Raw genomic sequence first — 17,407 nt, 5'->3', positions numbered from 1 at the left:
GGCAGGCTTGTTGAACTACAGATTGCTAGGACACACACACACACACACACACACACACACACACACACACACACACACAGAATTTGATGCAGCTGGTCTGGGGTGGAGCCCCAGAATTTGCATTTCTAACACATTCCCCAGTGACGCTCATGCTGCTAGTCTGGAAATCACGCAGCAACGTATAAACTACTACTCTGCAACGTATTTCTTTTAATCTTAACATATCCTAAATATCCATCTAAACTAATACACAGAGATTGAGTTAATTCTTTCATAGCTGAATAGCATTATATGGATGGATGTACCTTAATTTATTCAAGCATTCTGCTATGGATGGATACATATACTTGGACAGTTTCCAAGTTTTGCAAAGATAGAGAACACTGCAGTAAGTATTCATACCCGTGAATACTAGGTACTGGTGTTTTTACTTCAGGGGGGTAGAGTCTTTACAGTAGGGTTTCTGGGTCAAGATATTTCCCAATTATTTTTCACCAGCAATTCTCAGACCAGTCAGCAATGTATGAGAATGTCTGTTTGCCTGTATTTTGGTACCAATCTTTTACATTTTTGTCAACTTAATTGGATAGTTTTGTGTGTTAATACTGAAACTGGAAATAAACTTTTTTAAACCATGATTTTCATTAGTTACCTTTGAGTCACTCAATGAACTGTTTTTACTTTTTTCAATAAAAGAAAAGTGGGCAGGAAACTGTTTAATATGAAGTACTCATCTCTATTGGGATTTTGAGTGATTTTTAATTTCTTATTTGTGATTTGGGTTTCCAAGTTATCTGCAAATTTTTCTCCAAATTTCCTGTTTAAAAAGTTTGTAAAAATATGTTTTTTAAATTCATGTCTAAAAATTGGATAGTGAAAGTCATAGGTTTAAGAGTATGTGCTGGGATGGTGATGTTTGTTTCCTAAATACAAATGCTGAATATTAATCTTACTGCTGTGCTTCCCACCAGGTTGTGTTTGTTATTTTAGCATTTTTAACAGGTGTGCTTTGTTCTTACCCTAATCCAAATGAGGACAAGTGCCCAGGAAACTACACCAACCCACTGAAAGTTCAGACGGTCATAATCCTTGGAAAAGTTATTTTGTGGATTCTGCATCTCCTGCTTGAACTCTACATGCAGTATCACCACAGCAAAGTAAGAAACCGAGGCTATCACATGATCTACCGATCGACGAGGCATCTTAAAAGGCTTGCACTAATGATACACTCCACTGGTAAGCCCCGTTGTCTCACTCAGCCTGTCTGTGGCGTACTTGAGTGGCAAAAATGACAGCAGAAAGAAATGTGAAGTTTGATTTTATAATCAAATACAGCAGGTCCTTGAATAATGTTGTTTCATTGAAGGTCATTTTGTTAAAATGTTACGGGATGCGATAAGATCTTTGTTTGTTAATGTAGTGGAGGTAACATCATTTTCCCTCTACCCTTCCAGGTTCTTGGCTGAGACCCCACTGTAATAAAAGACAGATTAACAGGAGAAAAATAAACAGAAGTTTAATAACATGTATACCTGCTGTATACTTGGGAGAGACCCAGGAAAACTGAGTAACTCCCTAAAACAGCCTAAGTCATCACCTTTCCAGCTAAAAGACAAAAGAAGATGTGGGGGTGGGTGTAGTTATGGGAGGTTACCAGGAAAAGCACAATAAACAGGAGTAAGGTTGTTATACATATTTAGGTAGGTGCCTTCTCCATTAATAAGTTTCTCAAGATTTAGAGTCATCCTTCTCTTCCTGGTACAGAGAGGGAGACAGTCTTACAAATGGATAACTTCTGCTCGGTTTTCAGACCTTTTCCGGTGTCTGCTGTTTCTTAAAACTAATCAGCTTAAAGTCATCCTTATACCAAAAAATCATATTTTGGGGTGGCATTTTCTGTTCCCCTTCATTATGGACGTAATGTCCACATATACCTGTATGAAATGTAGAAATTTCCCCTTTTTCCTTATTCAGCTCAAGGAGATTTAAATGCTGCTGCTGTTTGATACTTATAGACTAAGAAGTGAGAATTGTTTTATTTTGAATGAAATTCAGTACTTTTCTTGCAGTTAGAGACTGCTATGTAATAAGATGCATTATCCAAACGGAAAACTAAAAACAAATTATGAAGGCAAGATCAGAAAGTCCATATAGGATTTAGAGTTCATGAGTGCCCGCTTTTCTTTATTGCTGCATTTTAAAGGCTTAATGGAATTAAATTGAATTTCTTTAGGTATTTTTGCCTTAGTGTTATTAAAGTTTCTGTCACTTTTAAAGACCCTCTTTTTCAACTTGAGTCCCGAATAAATCTTTAAACATTTTAAAACCAAGTTAGAAATGAATTTTTCCACAGAAAAATAGCTCTACTGAATTTGATTTTTATTTTTCTTCTGTCTTCTATTAATACATTTCCTTAAAGGCAAACTACTAGTCAGTCCATCCACCCACTGACATTCTCAGTGGAAGCTCAAGTGCCCTGTTGTAACAAAGCCGCGTTTTGTAGAGATGACTGATTTTCACTTAGCTAGAAGGCTAGGGCGACATTCACTGCTCCTTTCTTGGTTTTACAAGTTCAATTTTTGACGTGTAGTACTCTTTCGTGGCCAGAAGATGTCACTATCACCCCTCCCTCCCGGACAAAGATAAAAGCAGAAACCTATTTTTAACTACTGAAAGAACTTATATACTCTATGACCAAAATAATGGTCAGTTTCTTAAGTGATTCTCTGGAAATAGTATTTTTGAGGCCCACCAAGAGATTGTCTGATCTTTACCTTTCCTCAGACTTTCAAATTCGTATTAATCATGTGACCCTCCATCATCATCTGTTTCTTAACAATTGGACCCTTAGTTTAATCACAGATGGCATCACTTGTATGTTGCTCACATAAAGACCCAGAAAAATCAAAAAGACTGAGGCAGGTATTTAACCTTGTATCTATTTTTCTTTAAGTATATTTTTTTCTTATTTGAAAGAAAAGGAGGTACATCATAGAAGATATAGAACTTTCAGCTAATCAGAAGAGTATAGCCAGCTTTATCACATGTGCTAGTATTGCTGGATATCGATTAGCTTCGTCCTACTTTTTGTTATTGTCTAGAGAGGAAAAGAAATTTATTTTGTGGAGATGGGAGAAGGGGCTTTGCTTTTCTTCCAAATAAGTTGAAAATATTTATCTAATTTATCTGTTCTCCTTTGTTAGATCCAAATACATTTTGAACTCTATCAAATAGTATTTGTTACATAGTAAGTTGCCTATTTCATTGTTTATTTTTCCATTGAAATGAAAACTTGGCCCTTCACTTAAAAGCAGTCATTTTTAATCTGTCAGATGGGCTCAGACAAGCAGTGTTTCTCTCTGGGGCCTGACAGGGTGAACCTAGAGATTGAAGTCATGCAAAAGTTCAGCTCGAAGACCATTTAAGATCTTGCTTCCCGGCATACGTCATCAGTTTGGCTCAATTAAACTCAAATAAAAATTCTCCAAAACAATTTTTTTGAAATCCCAGAAAAGTACAGTTTGAGGGAACTACTCTAGACTGTAATTCTGGAGGGAATTCTTATTTATAAAAGTAGGTCCCAGTGTGAATTCTAGGATCCTAAGTGGGAGAGATTGTGTGCTGTACACCCTTGGCTCTCACTGGCCCCACATTCTTCGGGAAGGCGCAAGGTACTGCTGGGAGCAGTGGAGCAGAGCTAGGGCTTGCTCTAGTGTGGCCTGCGACTGTCAGTCAGCCATGGGGACTCGCCTGGAGGAGGGACCATATGGCATATGCCAGGCGTTGGGATAGGTTCCATAAAACCATTATTATTATAATAATATGTGCCATTAATTGAATACCTGCTTGGGCCTTGTTAGTTCATTTCCTCCTACAACAGGGCTTGTATGACAAGTATTATTCCCCCCCATTCATAGAGGAGGAGTCTGCGGTCAGAGTAACAGCTTTAGTCCATAAGAAGTGGCAGATCCTCCACTAGAGCCCAGGCCTCCAGGCTCTCATCACTGTGCTAGCTCCCCTGGCCCCCAAGAACTTGTTTCTTCCTAGTATTTTGAATGAATAGCAAGGATTCCATTAACTCTTAGAATCTTTTTTTTTTTTTTAACGGTGAGTGAAATAAAACAAGAAACATCTAGGTTTGTGTCTATGGTTATAAAACCATAAAAAAAAAAAAACCCCGATCATGGATTGTTGTCATGTAAAAAGTATTTGTTGGACCCTGACAGAGTAAGCAAAGCAGCCAGCAGGCAGGTGTGTGGGGGGGAAGGGGGTGAGGCTGCAGAGGTTATCCTGAGAGGCCCAAGGAGAGCAATCAAACCGGAGAGACTGGCTGAGATTTGTGAGATTTAGAAAGCTCTGTCAGGCTCTGGAGCTGGAGAGTGCAGCTGGTTGGCACAAAACCGATCAGGCTGCTGCAGTCACCCAGCAGTAGGGTGATCTTAGTCTGAACGGAGATGTGCTGGGCAGGGCTTCCTCCAGGAGGGCACCTTTGTAGTGTCCACAGCGTGTGCCCTGTGGGGAGGATTTATTTCCGTGTGCCTCTTCCACTGGGCTGCACACTTCATATCTGCAGAGCTCCCTCTTACGCCCTCTGGCCCTCCAACTGCTGACACATAGGCCACACACAGCACATCGAAAATCCTCTGAATACTGTGGTCACTTCTGTGCAGTGGTTTCCCCCCCTATAAATGTTGTAAAATTGTATTTGTCATGTTCATAAAACTAATTTACAAATTGAGCAATCTGTCACCATACTAATAAATACATTGTGACTGGTCATTTTTGCATGTAAGGGACCTTGTTAGAACACAGCTTTGTACAGTGCCTTCTGATAGGTCGTTTAAACTCTGGCTCCATCGACCCTTTTTGTACCAAGAAGTAGAAGGTAAATCAAATAGGCATTTCTTTTCCATGATCAGACTTAGATAAATATGTTAAAATAAGGTTTAGGAAATTCTAAGGTAAGATGCTGTAGGAATCACTTTGGCCCCTAAACTTTTCTTTGACCGTCTTCAGAATAAAAGTGCGGAATGAGGTTTAAGTGGTCTTCAAAAGTAATGGATTTAGCATGATGCCTGGCCTGTACGTATCCAATAAATATATTTATTGGATACGTACAGGCCAGGCATCATGCTAAATGTTTTTCAAATGTTAAGTCCTCACAACAGCACTGTGAGGAAGGTCCTGTTATTCCCATTTTTCAGATGAACTCGAGGAGCAGCGGTCGTTGATCATTTGCCCAAGGTTAGCTAGCGGGGGTCCCCGATTTTCCTCCAGGTTTCCGGAGCATCACAGCACTGCTGTCAGCATACTGCGTGACCAGAGTGGGCTCCTAGGGTCCTCAAGTGCCTCTGCATCCTGAAGAACTGGGATAATGCAAATTGCTAATAACCACGTCATTTATTAAATGCACGAAGGACCCAAAGGAATGTCATTGCTAATAATTCTCTAAAGCCAATGCATTGTACACCTGAAACTAATATAAAATAATATTGAATGTCAACTATAATTAAATACATGTGTGTGTGTGTACACACACACACACACACACACATATCCACATATACCTGGGGTGCCAAGAAAATGTATACACTTGACTTGTATTCATCTTTTGTTATCCGTATATATTACAATTTTAATGGTTTATTCCTTTCTTAAAATGTGTATACATTTTTTTGACACTCGTGTGTGTGTGTGTGTGTGTGTGTGTGTGTGTGTGTGTGTAGTTGTGGGCTGTAAAGTACAGTATAGGGAATATAGTCAATAGCATTGTAATAGCTATGTATGGTGTCCAATGGGTAGTAGACTTGTTGGGGTTATCACCTTATGACAGGTGTAAATGTCTAATCATTATGTTGTGCTGTATACCTGAAACTAACAATAATACATAAATAAATAAATAATTCTATAAAGCAAAACAATAATCCCTTAGTTTTTAAGAAAGTCCAGGTTCTTCTGTATTTGTATTGAGACATCATTAACTTAGAGGTTTTGGTGTGTTGTGTGTGTTTTTTTCTCTCAAGATGAGCAGTTTGGGATTTTTATCCTTTAACTTCCTTCACTGCTGAGTGTAAGTGGTGCACCCAGGACCTTGTGGGGGTTGGCGCTGGGCTCTGCCTGACACTGCTTGTTTCTCCTTCTCAGGCAGCACGGCACTTCTCCTCATACTGTGCGTGCAGCATTCCTTCCCGGAGCCCAGCAGGTTGTATCTTGACCTCATTCTGACCATCCTGGCCTTGGAACTGATCTGTTCTCTGACATGTCTGCTCATCTACACAGGTGAGAAATGCTACCAGGCTGTTCTTACAAAGACCCACTTGAAGCCTAGCCCATGATCTTTGCAATGGGAATCCCCACAGAGCCCATAACCTATTGAGCACCTATCTCTCCCGTTGCTGACCACATCCAGACTTCTCTCATTTCAGATCCCAGTGAGTCACAATTCTAAATTTGTGTCATCCACAAATCTTTTGTCAACTAAAGTGAAGCCTTTTCATTATAAAATAAAAACAAAAGAATTAAAAAGGTCCACAAATTTTTGATTCCTCATAGGCAACTGAAATGTAAGTCTGGCATTAAAAATTTTAAGTCAATAAATAATGCATTCAAAACTGCAGTTAGGCCAAATTTGCTTTGAGATAAACCACTTAAGAACCCAACTTCTTTCTAAATTTAGAGCTGTCTGATGGCTGATCTGTCTTTCTCTCTCAGAACTCTGAATGGCACAATGGTATACTATTTGGCAGTAAGAAAAGATGAAATAGGACCATTTGTGACAACATGGTTGGATCTTGAGATTATAATGCTAAGCGAAATAAGTCAGACAGAAAAAGCAGAGAACCATATGATTTCACTGATATGTGGTATATAAACCAAAAACAACAAAAGAACAAGACAAACAAATGAGAAACAAAAACTCATAGACAGACAATAGTTTAGTGGTTACCAGAGGGTAAGGGGGGAGGGGGGTGGTAGATGAGGGTAAAGGGGATCAAATATATGGTGATGGAAGGAGAACTGACTCTGGGTGGTGAGCACACAATGTGATTTATAGATGATGTAATACAGAATTGTACACCCGAAATCTATGTAACTTTACCAACAATTGTCACCCCAATAAACTTTAATTAAAAAAAGAAAAAAGAACTCTCAATGGTAAAATTAAAGTAAGCTTCAGATATGAAAATTAGATGAAAGGATACTCTGACAGGGAAAAAAAAAATTCAAGCCCTGGAGAAATCTAGATTTCATTCCAGCTGCAGTGTTGACCTGCAGTAAAATCTGTCCATCATAGTAGCTAACTTTGTGGCAATGAGCAACAGTTGTTTTGTGGGAATGATATACCTTATCTATCCATCTTGAAAGAGATAATTTCTCTGGTTATGAAGAAAGAAGTCACACAGGGCTTATCTCGTATTTCACTTTACTGGTCTTTGGTCTCCTTGAAGCCTAGCCGAAAAGTATTTAGAATATGGATGGAGTGACTAGCTTGTAAATGTGAATGGTATCACATTCATAATTGACTTCTATAAATTTTTCTGTAGTTATCTGCTAACTATTAGCCAAATTAGGTACAGGATTGCATTTGTACCTTTAAAAATTCTTTAAAAAGGAAATGTATACCACCCGCTTAATAGAAAAGCATGAGACTAGTTTTAAAGTAAGGTTAATTTTTCAGTATATAGGAAACAACATGTCAGTAGTGGTCCATGTGAGAGAAATGAACATTGAATTATCTTGTTGATTGATTAATTCCATTCTATGACATTTGTCTGTCACGTACTATAAATAGGTTTAGGTCTGAATATAGAATTCAATTAGCTTGTTTTTATAGTATCTCTACAACTTTGATTCACTACAAGGGGTGCAGTCAAGTATATTTCCTGTAGACTTCTCTATGACATAGAAGGAGGTGATAGTAAATTCCAAAAATCATGTGTGTCATCATGTAAATAAGGGGAAGTTAATACTGTTAAAATGTAGTCCAAGATTGTTTCCCCAGGATTTACTGTACTATTTTTAAAAGATTTACTGTAGCATTTAAAATTGATTATGCTATAAATAAGACAGATGTTAAAAACAAAAAAGACCTGAGGTCATTTAAAAAGAGGCAGAGGAAGCAGCTGTTTCAAGAATCCTGAGAACTAGGGGCAGCCGGTTTTCTCAGTTGGTGAGAGCGTGGTGCTCTTAAAAAGGTCGCCGGTTCGATCCCCACATGGGCCACTGTGAGCTGCGTCCTCCACAACTAGATTGAACAACTACTCGACTTGGAGCTGATGGGTCCTGGAAAAACACTTAAATAAATAAAAGTTTAAAAAAAAAAAAAGAAGAATCCTGAGAACTAATTTTTACAGTTGGCACAATTGTATTAGTTACATGACACCTAAATTTGAACGGAAAGACTTTTCCTTTAGCATATACCATGTATTTTAATCCATTGTCTTCCTAATTGAACTGTTTTTGCTCTGCAGTCAAAGACTTAGGAGCATATTTCATCTTTATTTACATTCATTTTTAAATTTTTTATACAAATAATATATACTATTAAAAATTGTCCTTTTAAATCTCAAATTAACATGCTTCCTATTTTAAGAAAACCTGTTAATTGGTGAATTCAGGCTTGCAAAATAGATGATTTACATAGGGAAGATTTATAATTATAATCATTATAAATTTACTTAATGTAGGGCTCTCTGCAAAGACTGGTTTACTTTCGAAGGTTCAAGTTTTCCATCCACATCTTCAATTTTAAATTATAATGCTCCTTTAAATGTAGACTCTGACAAGAGAGATTTAGGGAGTCGCTTCTAGGGACAAATGTTTTTATTCAGTGTCCCAGAAAATTTAAGGTCGGTTCCCTGATAAGTGGATTTTTCTTGCTTCTCTGTATTTTAAAAGATGGCTAGTTTTGATATTAGTAAATGTGGATGGTAACTCTTCGGACATGATTCTTTGATACACTAATTCTAATCTAATCTTGACTAATTTATTTGCATTGTAAGTAATTAATCTCTAGAAACCAAGGTAACACTGTTTGAGACTTGACTTTATAAAGTAGCTTGTTGTATGTTCCAAAAGCTATTTTGTTCTGTGTTAAAGCTACTAGTTGTCTTAATGTAAGTTTTAAATAGACTTATTTTGTTAGAAAACACACACACACACACACACACACACACACTCCTTTTCTCAGGATCCTAAGTATTTGTTCAGGCTCTTCTCTCATCTAAAACACCCTCTTCTCCACTCCCCTAGTCTGTGTGATTAATTCCTGTTTCCCTCAAGGTTGAATTCAGGCCCTGCCATTACTCCCCTCTGCACTTCTCCCCACCTCATCCCACTCGTAAGGGGCTGCTTTCCAGGGCTGACCTAGCCCCTTGTGCAAGCTTAGATTTATGGCCCTTTTCATACTGTCTTGGAATGTAGGCTTATCATCTGCTGGTCTCCCTGGACTAGTAGCTCTTTTTACAGGGCAGTGTCAGCAGAGGAGGCTGTGGAGTGCTCCCTCCTGGATTATAGCTCTGGCTACTTGTGGAGCTTCCCTGTAAAACAGTTCACCTATGCCTTCTGTTTTAAATGCACAAAAAATGATATGTTATTATTATTATCAGTAACAATAATCACTGTTCCCGCTGCTTAGTACAGGCCTGGCATGTAGACTTTCAAATGTTTGAGTACATCAATAAATGTACTTTATGAAGCATTTTTATGCATATTAACTTATTTGAAAAGAATAGCCAACTGTGATGTGAACAAATGGAAATAGAAATTTTCATAATTAGATAACCTGACAATGACTTTTATTGTTTTAGTGAAAATTCGAAAATTTAATAAAGCTAAACCACAGCCTGATATACTTGAAGAAGAAAAGGTCTGTGCTTACCCCAGCAATATTGCTTCAGAGACTGGATTCAGGTAAGTTTGGGGTGAGGAGTAAAAGATGAGAGAAAGAGAACTGAAAATCTTTCCCCCCCTGGAAATCTTAGAAACCATTCTAATGCTTGGAGAGTATGACTCTGCACATGTGCCTTTAGAATTAGGTTTAATGTGTTTACTTCCTTTCAGCTGTGGTGAGATCTAGTCTAATAAAACAATCTCATTTTGGAATATTGCCTCGGCTTAGAACATCTAAGAAAAAGTAACGGGTGGCTGGTTAGCCCAGTTGGTTAGAGTGTGGTGCTAATAACACCTAGGTTGCCGGTCCAATCCCCGCAGGGGCCACTGAGCTGCGCCCTCCTCAGAGAAAGAAACAAGAAAAAGTAACAAATACAATATGCTGTACTTCCAACAGTTTTCAAGGGGTAGGGACCCATTTGCGAAGGGCTTAATGAGTATTGGTGAGTATGAGTAATCCATTCGTATCTTAATTCTTTACAGGACTATTTCAAGCCTAGAAGAAATTGTCGAAAAGCAAGGAGACATAATAGTATACCTGAAGCGACACAATGCACTGTTGAGTAAGCGGTTGTTGGCCTTCACTTCGTCTGACCTAGGCTCCCAGCCAAGCAGAATGTGACAGGGGGAAGACATCAATTGCAGAGGGATCCAGAGTGATTTAAGACTGATTGACTACCTGACAAGCTGACATAGGGGATTGCAGCTTTTGCCAAGTAACATTTTACAATTTTGGTTGGAAATCTGAATTTGGTTCTCACCTGTGTGGCCGTTTACTATGTAGGGTTTGAGTCCTGTGAAAGGTGTTGTGGAGCCTTGATAACTCAAGAATGTCTGTTTTGCACATTTTGACATTACTGAACTGCCTGGTTTATTCAAGGACCAAAGGCAGTTTAAACATCTCTCATTGGCCAGTACTTCTTCCACATGACATAAGAACCCTGTAATTGGGCTATTTACAGAGGGAATCTGACAGGACAATGTGTTTAGAACAGGGAGCTGATCAAACAAGTTCTTCCCACTTTTAAATTGATGAGGAAAGTGATTTTTTATGTTTCTTCCCATGGAACCTTATGGATTTGATGTTTGTGTGGTACCGGCTGGCAGCATGGCCCTTGTATCATTTACAATTTCCTCACTGGAGAACCAAGGTCTCACTAGGTGATGTACTATGCAATCTCCTGCAGTTTTCCATTTTCCAGACATGTGATATGAGCTAAGGTGACTTAGATCAGTGTTAAACTGACCATTTTACACTAACCACTGCTGTTTGGTACATCTGTGGAACCTTCCACTGGCAACAGCTGAAATACTTAAAAACCCTAAACTTTCTCTTTATTTTTGCTCTTCTTCAAGAAGTTGCCATGTATTTCAGTATTAACTATATGACTATACCTTCACTGGATCGGTTAAGTTCAGTGATAGGAAAGGGATCTTCTGTGGCTTTAAGTTTGTCTAAATAAGAAAAAAAGACACTTTTAGTTCTTGGATTCCACTGAAAAATTATGATGGGAATAAAATGTCATATCAACTTATATACAGATATAAACATATCTAATTCTCCAGATAAAATGAAACATTTTTATGAGTAAATGGCATTACTTCTCCAGTTTTCTAGTGTGCCCCTTTATCAATTTGCTATCAGCACCTTCACATGCTGCCTTAGACGTGGTTGAAAGTTTAACGAGGGGAGATGTTTGTGATGATGTATGCTGCTAATTATTTATTTACTATATTTTATTTTTTATTATTTTGTGTGTGTGTGTATTTAGCTGAATAATCGGTATTTAGTTTGAAACCCCTTAAGCTATACACAACTATTTGGCAAGAGATGTAGTCATTTGATCACACCCACTGTTACTTATAGAAGGTGGGCAAACACCTGTTTCCTTCAGACACAGCCACCATGGGGCATCTAAGAATTTTCTAAGGAAGAGGTGATGTTTCATCTGCAAACAATACCATTGAATCCCCAAGATGACAAGATTCATAAACTAAAGCCAAGATTGTATTTTTAAAATGCAGATTGTATCCAAGCTTCCTGGCTTCCCCCTGTCCCTTCTTTTCTTCTTTCCTTCCTTTTTAATAAGTCTCAAAACCACTTCCTTCTCTGGAAATCTGTCTCTATGTTCTGCAGAGTCTATAAACTTTGCCATCAGCTATTTTCTTTTTCAAAAGGAAAACACTGATGAGAGATGCTCCGTTCTTATTTATTCTTAAATTCAGTTAGGACCTATAGTCACTAAGGTTAATGGGATGAACTTTGGTTTACAGTGAAAGGTATAAGTTTAAAAAGTCAGGATACTCAGGTTCTGATGTGATGTCTATATAACCACAAACGCTCTTTTTAAAACTCAACAACAAACATTTCAAACAATAAAAGGACACTTAAGTATCAGAACCAGCAAAACAGAAGAATGACCAAAGCAATTTAAAGGTTAAGCATTCTATTCACCAGGTAAATACTGTCCTAGCAGCAGGGGTACAAAAATTAGTAAGACAGACCTTGGTTTGCAGCTTACGAAGAGAGAGGACTAGGATTTCTAGGCTCTGGGCTATGTGAAATAATGGCATTAAGCCCAAGGTCGTATAGGAGCTCCAAGGTCAGAGTACCCTAGAGGGGAAGGAAGCTTCAGGATTTTCAGACAAGTCCATGGATAAAGCAAACAGCTACAGAAGAGCACCAGCATCGTTAACAGTGGGAACCAAAGCGTACAGCAGGACAGTAGGCGGGGTGGCCAGTGTTAGATCTTGGACGGCCTTGATGCTACCTTACTGTGTTGTCGAAACAAAATGAAACTTGCTTCTTGAGGGGTGGAACTGTGAAGGGGGGATTAGATTTACAGTCACATAAATACAATAGCCTACCCACCTCCCATTTATAAAACAAACAAACAGCTATTAAACTGGTCCAACCTATCGGAGTTTTCATTCATAATCTGTTCCTGTACAGATTCTGAGAGGTTTTGAATCAGGCCCTACATGGAAATAAGGCCTAAGAGGTCTATTAAAAGTGTCAGTGAAAGTATAGATATGAGATTTGTCAGTCATGTTATAAAATGAGATCTCTCCCATCTCATAGTCCAGGAAAATGCCAATGCCTCTGGGTTTCACTCCCGACAGCAGATTGGTTGTACTAGCTCCCGGGGCATCATAACTGTCTTCCTGCCGCCGTATCCTCCAGCATCCCTGCCAGGCTGATGGACTTCTCCTTGCCCTTGTGGAAAGAGAGTCTTTGCAAACCCCGACAGCCCATTTGGATTTGTCTCCCACTTCTACCTCCCAGAAATGCCTGCCGGAATGAAAATACGGAAAACCCAGGACAACTGTGTTGACTGTAAATCTTTTTGGAAAATCAGGAACATTTTGTTTTCTCTTTGTAAACCTCACACATTTCTTATCCTCAGAGACAATCAAGTTAGGGTGCGCCGTTTCAGGATCTAGAATTATATCTATTCTAAATTTCTTTATAATTTTCTGCAAAGCAGAATACTGGAAAGGAAAACTGCAGCCTTCTCTCCTTAACTGAACTGAAAAGATTGATGGGCTAAACTCCTCACAGTTCTTGTAGAAATTTTTCATTTCTGATAGCAATTCCACTTCGGGCAGCACACTGCTCTCTATTACCTTACTTAGTAAACCTTTGAGTGTGGAATTGTAGTCGGAAAATGCGGTTATATTAGTGCTGAGTTTCTTTTGAATAGCCTTTTCCTCATCAGCTAGCCTTGAAAGAACTGCTTCTTGGTCACGTTCCAAAAACTGCGTCAGGTGCTCAAATTCAGAGACTAATTCCTGCTTTTGGTTTTCCACCTTCTCTCTCAGTTCTAAGGGTTTTTTGCTTTGAATGCTTATTAATTTCTGAACATCTGCCACCTGCTTCTTCAGGGGCTCGATGTAACTGCTGAGTCTTTGCCTGTGATCACAGGCGGCCTCCTGCATGGGCCTCACCTGGTGGCCCTGGTGCTCAGGGGGCTGAGTGCACAGGGGACACAACACCTCTAGGTCCTCCTCGCAGAAGAGGCTCAGGACCTGGTGGTGCTTCTCGCACAAGCACCTCTCTTCCTGCCTCTTCTTCTTGCTCCTGGTCATCTGCAGGAGCTTGGCAATGTCAATCATCCTTCCCAGCTGGGTGTTGCTCCTCAAGTGCCTCTGTTGGCAAGGGTGGCGGCACACAGGGCAAGGGAACCTGTCCCGTACATCAGCCCAGGACTTCTGGATGCAGGAACGACAGAAGTTGTGCCCACATTCGATGGTGACAGGGTCTCTCAGATAATCCAGACAGATGGGACAGTTGACTTCTGCCTGGAGTCCTGCCAGGGCTGCTTCGACCTCCATGGGGCCGTGAAGGAAAGATTGGACTGGGGTGGGTTTTCTTCAGGAAGCTGGATTCTGCAGTGAGAAATGGATACACCCTAAAATCTCAGTCCTCAGTTTGCCGGAAGCCTATGAAGTCCTGAGTCTTCAGACCTTTTAATTCTAGCTGCCAAGAGAAGCCCTTCCCACAGACTCACAGCTCAGCTGGACAGCTACTCCTCCAGCTTTTGGAAGCTCAGAGAAAATGAAGCCACGGTAAGCAGCTTTCTTGGTTAGGAGAACAGTGGTTTCCTCACATCGTTAGTTGCTCTGGTTGAAAAGGTATTTCTTCCTTAAAAAACCAACCAAAACAAAACAAAACGGGTTTATTTCAAGTGGTCCTTCCCTCTACCACATTCCAGTCAAACACAGATTATCTTCTCCTAACCCCAATCTTCCGTTTCCAAACCTTTATTATGGTGCTTTATATATTAATACTCCCGTCTACTTGGTATGACCATCCCTACATCCCATCTGCTTCCCATTTACCATACCCAAATTAGGATACAGCCTTGGTCACCTATCCATGTAACTTGGGAGAACTGATCTTACATCCTGAAGGGGTTCAGACCATGCTACCGCAAAATATGCCATTTTGGATGTGGATGACTTTGAGCTTAAGGCAATCAAGACCCCGCAGACCCAGGAAAAGCCTTTTAGCTCCCCCTTAACTGCCAAAGAAACAAAAGTATAAATTTCCCCAGTTATGGGGAAAATCAGCAATTATAAAGGAAATTTACATTCGAAAGGTCTGTAGCAGGAAGAGAGATATTACCAGAGATAACTTTTTCACTTAAGAGACTTACCTGCTTCCGGGACCTTTGTTTACCAAACATTTCCTCTTCTCACCTTCCCGTGAATTGCCTCCCCAACCTAAAAAGCCCCAGACCCCCCACCCCTTACCTCAGGAGAGTGTAGAAGTCTCCATTGTCTGGCCACATTCTGATTCCCAAATCTGAAATCCCTGCATGTACGAAATGGAATTAAAATGTTTTTTTCCTCCTATTAATCTATTTTATGTCCATTTCATTCTTAAGACACAGAACCTAGAAAGGTAGAAGGGTAGTTTTCCTCCCCTACAATCCCAAACTCTTAGAATCAGGTATATAAGAATAATAATATCACTATAAATTTTTGTCTTATGAGGGTATGGAAGTTAAGGAATTCCCCCATCGGTGTTGAGGCTTGAACCATGTATTTATGATAGCTCAGAATTCACATTTACCTAATTCAGTTGGCTTTTTTTCATTCTTGCTCCTCTACAGTACAAGACACAAAATACATTTTTTCCCTCTACCTTCCTAGGTTCTTGGCTGAGACATCCCTGTAATAAAAAGACAGACTAATGAGAAGAACAAGGTTAATAATATGTGTACTTCCTGTATACTTGGGAGAGACCCAGGAGAAGCAAGTCACTCCCCAAAATGGCCTAAGCCATCACCTTAAATATCAACTTCAGCTAAAGACAAAAGAAAGACGTTGAAGTGGGGAGAGGCATTTATGGGAGGTTATCAGGCAAAGCAGAGGAAACAAAGGTAAGGTTGTTAGTAGGTAGATTTTAGTTGTGCCTTCTCCATTGATCAAGAGTTTCTAGAACTTTATAGAGTCCTACTCTTCCTGGTACAGTGAGAACCACCTTTCAAATGGAGAGTTCCCTTATAAGTGTAAATTTCCCTCACAAAAAAACAGCAACTTCTAGACTGTTTTCAGAGATTCTCATGCAACTGCAGTCTTTCAAAAATAATTAGCCCCAAATAATTCTTATTCCAAAGAGGCATATTTTAGAGTGGCGTATTCCAATTCCCTTCTACAGCTGAATAGGCCACAAAATCCTATTAGTGAAATGATATCCAGAAAATAAATGACATTTAAAACATACAAACTGAATATAAACAAAACTGGGAAAAGTATTTTCAGTATTTACTAGTAAAACATCATTATCTCTAAACAAAGAATACCTGCAAGATAAGAACGTGGAAACAAACAAAAAAAAAAAACGAACTCCCTGTGTAGAAAAAGAAGCAGAAAGGCAACAGTGATGGGAAAATGCAGAAATTTATTAACCATCTATGAATTGCAAATCTGCCCCTTATTTGGTATGCTTACTGTACTGGTAAGATTGAAAAGAGCTGATAATTTCCTGTTTAGCTTGGGGAGGTAGATATTTCAGCACTGTAGATGTGAAGTAGAAACCTTTTTTTAAGAGAGCAATGCAATGCTGAACTGTCCATCAAAAATGGAAAAACCTTTTGCTTTGCCCTTGTAATTCTACTAATACTAATTCCAAAAACCTCTTGTTTAAAACAACAAAACAGGCCCCAAAAGAAGTTACTTATGCTAAGCCCCAAGTCACCAAATCAAGACTTACAGTTTCAGCTTTCTCAGAAATGGCATCTAAAATGAATCAGAAATTGCCAGAGCAGCACTAGTGAGGTAATCTGTCTGATACACACTTGCCATCCCCTGAAGGAAAGCAACCTTGCAATAACTAACCGGCTTTTTTGCCTGTAACTTCCTTGTTCCCGTTCCCTTCTGCCTAGGTACAAAAGCCTGTCATTCTGTACAGCTCCTCAGAGCTCCTTTCTCTCTGCTTGATTGGATGCTGCCTATTGAATCGTTGAATAAAGCCAATAAGATCTTTAAAATTTACTCAGTTGAATTTTGTTTTTTAACACATATATAACTTGAACAAATAGTCAAAGATATACGGGGGAAAAAAGGAACAAACGCAAGATGCCCTAAGATGTTCTCTTCAAGCAGTGGCTTAAACTTCAAAAAAATGGAAACATTAGCAATATCAATTGTCAGTATTGACTGAATTAACCACATACGTGTTAAACACATTCTGTTCAAGAGACTGTCAAGCAGATTTTAAAGAAAGATGGTAGCATCAAATGTATTGACTACAGGAAGAGGCACACAATGCACTGTAGATGGAAACAAGCAGGTAATTTCCCACTCCAGTGCCAGCTATTTTGTATTTTAGAAAATGAATATGCTACATAGAGCGTGTATTATGTAAACATCCACAGAATGATCTGGGGAAGCACTTCCTATTTAAACATAGTAATAAGGAACAGAATGCATGTGTATTCAAACCAAATGGGATAATTAAAGACTAAATAAAAAGCTCTTCATGTCGGGATGTTCTGCCAAATAAATT

The 17,407-nt window shown here is 39.1% G+C and overlaps 2 protein-coding genes across 3 annotated transcripts in view; one reads left to right on the top strand and one right to left on the bottom strand.

The window, feature by feature from the left end:
* The window catches only part of TMEM192 (transmembrane protein 192), a 36,826-nt gene extending 25,326 nt beyond the window's left edge, over positions 1-11,500 (top strand). For both annotated transcript variants that reach the window (XM_074338285.1, XM_019744639.2), the window contains exons 3-6: positions 972-1,236; positions 6,145-6,279; positions 9,810-9,912; positions 10,375-11,500. In XM_074338285.1, the coding sequence (XP_074194386.1) occupies positions 972-1,236; positions 6,145-6,279; positions 9,810-9,912; positions 10,375-10,513 (642 nt within the window). In that variant the 3' untranslated portion in view covers positions 10,514-11,500. The remainder of the gene's footprint in view (positions 1-971; positions 1,237-6,144; positions 6,280-9,809; positions 9,913-10,374) is intronic.
* Positions 11,501-12,819: 1,319 nt separating this feature from the next.
* Positions 12,820-14,226, bottom strand: LOC109454199 (tripartite motif-containing protein 75). Its single transcript, XM_019744625.2, has one exon. It carries the CDS (start codon positions 14,224-14,226, stop codon positions 12,820-12,822), a length of 1,407 nt encoding a protein of 468 aa, XP_019600184.2.
* Positions 14,227-17,407: the final 3,181 nt, after the last annotated feature.

Source organism: Rhinolophus sinicus, linkage group LG07 (assembly GCF_036562045.2).
Source record: "Rhinolophus sinicus isolate RSC01 linkage group LG07, ASM3656204v1, whole genome shotgun sequence".
Taxonomy (NCBI): domain Eukaryota; kingdom Metazoa; phylum Chordata; class Mammalia; order Chiroptera; family Rhinolophidae; genus Rhinolophus; species Rhinolophus sinicus.
Note: the sequence above shows the minus strand (reverse complement) of the source record. Positions and strands in the feature narration are given on the sequence as shown.

Coding starts and splice junctions, on each gene's coding strand:
- LOC109454199 (XM_019744625.2), bottom strand. CDS start 14,226: ATGGAGGTCGAAGCAGCCCTGGCAGGACTCCAGGCAGAAGTCAACTGT.